The 6,047-nt window shown below is 50.7% G+C and overlaps 1 protein-coding gene across 1 annotated transcript in view; it reads left to right on the forward strand.

Annotated features, from left to right (window-relative positions):
* Window positions 1–1,492: 1,492 nt before the first annotated feature.
* Window positions 1,493–6,047, forward strand: part of dusp8a (dual specificity phosphatase 8a) — a gene marked incomplete at both ends in the record, with an annotated part of 38,158 nt that continues 33,603 nt past the window's right edge. The window contains one exon of the mRNA XM_080545059.1: window positions 1,493–1,729. Coding sequence (XP_080401185.1) covers window positions 1,493–1,729 — 237 coding nt within the window. The remainder of the gene's footprint in view (window positions 1,730–6,047) is intronic.

Raw genomic sequence — 6,047 nt, forward strand, 5'->3', positions numbered from 1 at the left:
TCTCTCTCTCTCTCTCTACCTTTACTCTGTTTACTTCTGTTACGTCTGGATACAGTAGATACAGTAGTAAGGAAGACGAGACGAGATGTATATTTCATGACACACAGTGTGTCTGAGGATGAATAAAACAACACTGGCCCTCTGATTGGTCGCTTAACCCTTCCTCTTGTCCCCAGGAAGTGGTCATCAGCCCGAATCACACCTTCATGTCATCTATTCTTGGATGACAGTGTGGTCCTGTGATTTGACCACAGTTCTATCCAACTCGGTGGTTGCGGGGGCGGAGGCTAGGAGGAAGTAGATTGAAGTGATTATGTGATGAGCGGAGGCAGTCTATCAAGTTTATAAACTTTGACAGGCACACGCACACGCACACGCACACGCGCACGCGCACGCACACGCACACGCACGCGCACACACACACGCACACACACACACACACACACACTGGATACCACGCAGGCTGTACATCTGTGTCCAGGCTTGCTCTCTGAATTCCCCAGGCTTAATTTATCTCACCCCCTCAGTTTCCTGTTTCACGAGCTGCCACACAAGAGACCCTGCATCAACAACAACACACACACACACACACACACACACACACACACACACACACAGACACACACACACAGACACACACACACACACACACACACACACATACACACACACACACACACACACACACACATACACACACACACACACACACACAGACACACACACACACACACACACAATGTCAATTATAGCACAGTGTGTGTGTGTGTGTGTGCGTGTGTATGTGTGTGTGTGTGTGTGTGTGTGTGTGTGTGTGTGTGTATTGAATAGCTCTCAGTCCTGATAGATTGCTCAGATCTGAGCCAAGTGGATGATCATGGGCCTCTTGTGAAGTCTTAAAATAACATTTTATGTTTAGTATATTTATACGCGAGGTGAACAAAGTCTGCAAATAAAACAGATGATAAACACCAAAATACTGTGTACACTTGACATTCACAGTCACAGTGACGTTGGATACGACATTGTTTGTTGCTTTCATCCATACTGTGGTGTCGGAGCATGACAGACACAGACAGGAGGGCAGTCAGCACCCTAAAAACTTTACGAGGCCTTTATGATTATAGCGTATGTTCTCACTAAATGATTTAATAGCTTCTGCTCATAATACTGGAGGTCTATAGCAATGGTGTAGGCTAACCTTCTCCATGACAGATGGTTGTGTATTCTGACTCTCTTCTCTCCTCCTTTCCTCTCCTCCCCCTCCTCCTCCTCCCTCCCTCTCTCCCGCTCTCCTTAGACACCATGGATCTCCTGAGGTCTGCTCCCACGGTCGCTCACCTCCTCCTGCAGTGACCACCTCTCCTCCTTTCCTCTTCTCCTCCACCACCTGCTCCCTCTCTCCCTCACGTCCACCCCCCCCCCTCTGTCCTCCGAGTGACCTTCCTTCGTCTGACTTTTTATCGGCGGCGACCCCTCTGACATCATCATCATGGCGGGGGAGAAAGGGCCGACCAGACGCAGCGCCATGGACATCAAGCGTCTGGCGGGGCTGATCCAGAGAGGGGCGGGGCGGCTGCTGGTGATCGACAGCCGGACCTTCTCGGAGTTCAACGCGTCCCACGTGCAGGGGGCGGTGAACGTGTGCTGCTCCAAGCTGGTGAAGAGGCGCCTGCAGCAGGACAAGGTGTCCGTCACCGAGCTGCTGCAGCCCAACGGCAAGGTCAAGGTAAGTCCAGGGGGTCAGGGGTCGGGGTGGGGGTGGGGGGGGGGTTGGACAAGGGGAGGTTCGTGGTGGCGGAGGTTTAGGTTTGAAGGGAATGTCTGCATTGGCGCTTCCTTCACCCACTAAATCAATCATGATAAGTGGGAAAGGATCACCGGGAATGAATGGCAACGCTAGAACGCTGTGCGTCGAGCCGTGTGTGTGTCCCTTTCGGTGGTGACCTCCACAGTTGTTTTTGAGCAGAACGTATCCTGATCACTAAGGTGATAGACCATAATACTGGTCGAGGAGGTGTCAACTTAACTGTGTGGTGTCAGTCTGGGTCTGGGTCTCTCTCCGGCTAGCGCGGGCCTGCCTGCACTTGATCCGCCGGGTGCTATATTTGGCGGGCGAGAGGGCGTACTGTACTGTCGGTTTATTGCTTATCAGTGGCCCTGAAACCGGATCCTCCCGTTTTCCATGACTTCTTCTCTGAATATGACAGCCCTTTTTTTCCACTGCACGACCACGGCGAACCGTGGCGACCGTGGCATGCTAACTCTTGTATTTTTAGTCGCGGTGTGAAACTGAAGGAACTCTGAGGGGGGGGAAACCCAAGCACGGTCAACTTTGTGTCACCCAGACATTTGACATGATGGGGGGGGTAAACCCCGGCTCGCACAACCGAGCTGTGGAAATTGACTTCCTCTTCCCTCACAACACAACACAACGTTTTTGAATGCTGCTGTTGTGACGTTCTTGAAATGCCATTGAATGTAAATTCACACGGAAACACAAAAAGAGCATTGATGCTGTGACACTGGGTACACATTTACACAGAGACCGACAATGACACATTCCCTTGGCCCGTGGGCTGACGGAAACATTCAGGGACTTTTTTAGGTGTGACACACACACACACACACACACAGTGTTTGAATGGCGGCTCATAAAATCCAGTTCTCTACTTCCTTATGTGAACCATCAGGCCTGGATGCCTGAACCATCAGGCTCTCTCTTATTTGTCTGCTTCTCCTGCTGCTGCTTCTATTATTGATTTATCACCTGGTGTCCAAATCCCCCGATGTGAATTTAAATGTGAGAGTTATGGTTGACTGATACCGGCCACGTGATTGGTTGGATCGGGGAACCCAGGGACCTGAAGATGATTCCCCTTGAGCCCATGGCCTTTCAGAATAGCCGAGAACATTTCAATTCCTTTGCTACATTGGATTGGAAGACACTGTAGCTCATTTATCATATTATGAATGAATGAATGAATGAATGAATGAATGAATGAATGGACTTTATTGTCATTGCTACAGTACAGGTACCAAACAACGAAATTTAGGAGGGGTGGCTCCCCTGGTGTTAGGAAAGAAAAAAAAAAAAAAAAACTTTTAGAAAAAGAATAAAATCACAAGAAGGGAAGGAGCTGGTTTACATAAATAAAGGCTATGTACACAGTCCACTGTACTATACTGCACAGATAGTCAACTAGGGTTGTCATATTGCACAATAGTATTTTTTCACGTTATTTAAAGTGTCACAGTTTGCAGGCTTGAAATGTACATATTTGTGCCTCAGCACTACACCTGATTTTTTCAGTCCAGCAGCTGCCATACAATCCGTCCAGACTGTCCAGGGCCCAGAACCTAGGTCTTTGCTGTGTTCAGGGCCTGGACGGCCCTGTGGTAGAAGCAGTTCTTCAGTCTTATTATCGTACTCCAATGCATTCTCTATCTATCTCTCTTTCTCTCTCTCTCTTTCTCTCTCTCTCTCTCTCTCTCTCTCTCTCTCTCTCTCTCTCTCTCAAGCCAATTAGATCCAGATATGCTAAGTGTTAGAGCACACTTCTCAGCATGATTACATTAAGTCTATCTCGTTCCCAGGTTTGAACCGTGATCAACCTGAGCAGGATCTTGCGCAATTCCTCGACCTATAATAGACCAAGAGCTCATGTCTCCCAAACCGGCCTGACCTAGAGGACGCAGCAGTGGTACCTAGCAGCTTTCTGTGACGTGACCCACCTAAAGCCTTCTCCTGGCCCCCCTGGCCAACAAACTAACGTGTTCCTATCAGCACCCTGTCATCAATGAGGACACATGCATGCAAGCAGGCACACACTCATGCACTCACGCATGCATGCACGCACGCACACACACACACACACACACACACACACACACAAAGAGGGAGGGAGGCAAGCAGGTACTGTATACACGGTCACACACCTCAGCCTACCAATCCCAGGTACATTAAGATGTAAACCCAGGGAGGGCTGGAGGTCTTTGTACTTGGCTGTGAGGTGGCGTGTTTGGAGAGAGCTGCTGGGCGCCTGCCTCTGGATTCCTTTGTGGTTGGCTGCTCTCATGCTGTGTGAAGCCAGCGATGTTCCAGGAGGGCACCCTGTGGGGTATCTTTCTCTCGCTACTCCTTGTCACGCCATCTCAAGTTTGTTTTTGTATCCCATTCTCTCTCTCTCTCTCTCTCTCTCTCTCTCTCTCTCTCTCTCTCTCTCTCTCTCTCTCTCTCTCTCTCTCTCTCTCTCTCTCTTTCTGTCTGTCTGACTGCCCCCCGCCCCCGTCCCCATCCATTTCCATCACCATCTCTCTCTGCGTGCCCCCCCTCCTTTCTCTCTGCCCCTCGTTTGTCTCTCTCTCTCCCTAACGTTGCCCTGTGGCTGCCTGGCTTGTTGTTATTATCCCCCCCCGCCCCCCCCAGTAAAGAGGATAATGCTGGCGATTAATGCTAGGCTGGATAAAGCTGGAACTAGCCGGGTGAGAGGGGAGGGCCGGACGTCCCCAGACTCTTTTGTTATTGGCTAAGCATGACATCATCCCCTTTGTGTGGCCACTGGCAGGCCGCGGGCTGGGCACGTGCAGACCGGCTGTGTGGTGTTAATGCAACTCGCCCCCCCCCACCACCACCGCCACCGCCACCTCCCCCCACTCCTCACCCCCCACCGGGACTCTTAGCATCTCCGGGGGCCGCCCGCCCGCCTCACCAAGCATGCTCCTCAGCCAACCCAAGGAAGCAATGGACCCCTTTGTGGGTCTTTGTTTGCGAGTGAATGTCGGAAGCGAGGGAGAGAGAAGAGGGGGGGTATTCATGGATGGGTGGGATACGTCCCTGGCCGCTTCCCATTGAGTGATAATGGCAGGCGTCCCCCCAGGCTCGACACTCAGCCCTTTTCACATCTCATCATCGGGTTGATTGAGTTGAGTGAACATGTACTGTATGAGCAGCAGGGATCAAAATGGTGGGCTCCCTCCCCCAACCCCCCCCCACCCACCCACCCCCCATCCTATATAACCCTCATGTACTCCATTGTACACTACCGGCTCTCTCCTTAATCTAGGTCATTGTTAAGTACAGTAGGAGGCAGTGTGGGTGGACTTGGGCCTGGGAGGGCTGGGAGGGCAGGCAAGCCCAGCAGGCAGACAGGCGATGGGGCTTCCTATCCTAGTCCTGGGTGGGCAGACGGGCGGGCCGGCCCGGGTGGTTCCTTGGCTTAAACGGAGCTAATCCCTGCCGCTGAGAGTACTGTGCTGTGTGAGCGAGCCAGGGCCCAGGCCTAACAGATGGCCTACTAGGGGGTTAGGTTAAGGTAGGCTACAGGGAGCAGTCTGGGAGTGTGGTCATACACAGACATACACAGCTCTCAGGAAGTCACACACTTTTTTAAAACAAAATTCTATCGCAGTGTGATTTCTTTTACCATTTTTTATTTCACAATTGGCAGCTGAGAAAATAAAGGGAGATCAAGTCACACTTGTTTTCTTCTGAGTTGCGATGTGACTTGTTTCGCCCTTTCTGTTCCACTGGCATTCCAGCAGTTTCGATTGCGGTCATGGTAGTTTAGCTTCATAGACAGGACAGATACGACAGTTGAACAATTTAGAAGATCGGAATTGAATTGATCCATGTAGAATTCACTGTACCTATCCTATGGTAGGACTCCCTATTCCTGCCATGATGTGTAATGTCACACATACAATAGGTTTTGGTGATAGTTCTTGGGTGAGTGCACTTACTATGCTACTCATACACAAGGAGAGCTACTTTCTATTAGGACCAAGTGTCAATGTTCTGAATTGGATACTTTGGCAGTGGGCCATTCCCCTAAACTCTGGCGGTGAGTGCGGCCACACGTTGGTTTACAAATCAAGATCACGTCAAGATCTAAGTCACGTCGGCTGAAGGTACGTCATGTGCCACCTCCTCAGACGCCTGCAAAGGACTCTGGGTAGTGAAGGGAGCTGCTTGTGACTCTGGTCAAAAGTAGTGCACTGTATGAGAAAGAAAGTAGGTGACACACACAAACACACTCACACTCACA

This window comes from Nansenia antarctica (assembly GCF_963989245.1).
Source record: "Nansenia antarctica genome assembly, chromosome: 14".
Lineage (NCBI taxonomy): Eukaryota > Metazoa > Chordata > Actinopteri > Argentiniformes > Microstomatidae > Nansenia > Nansenia antarctica.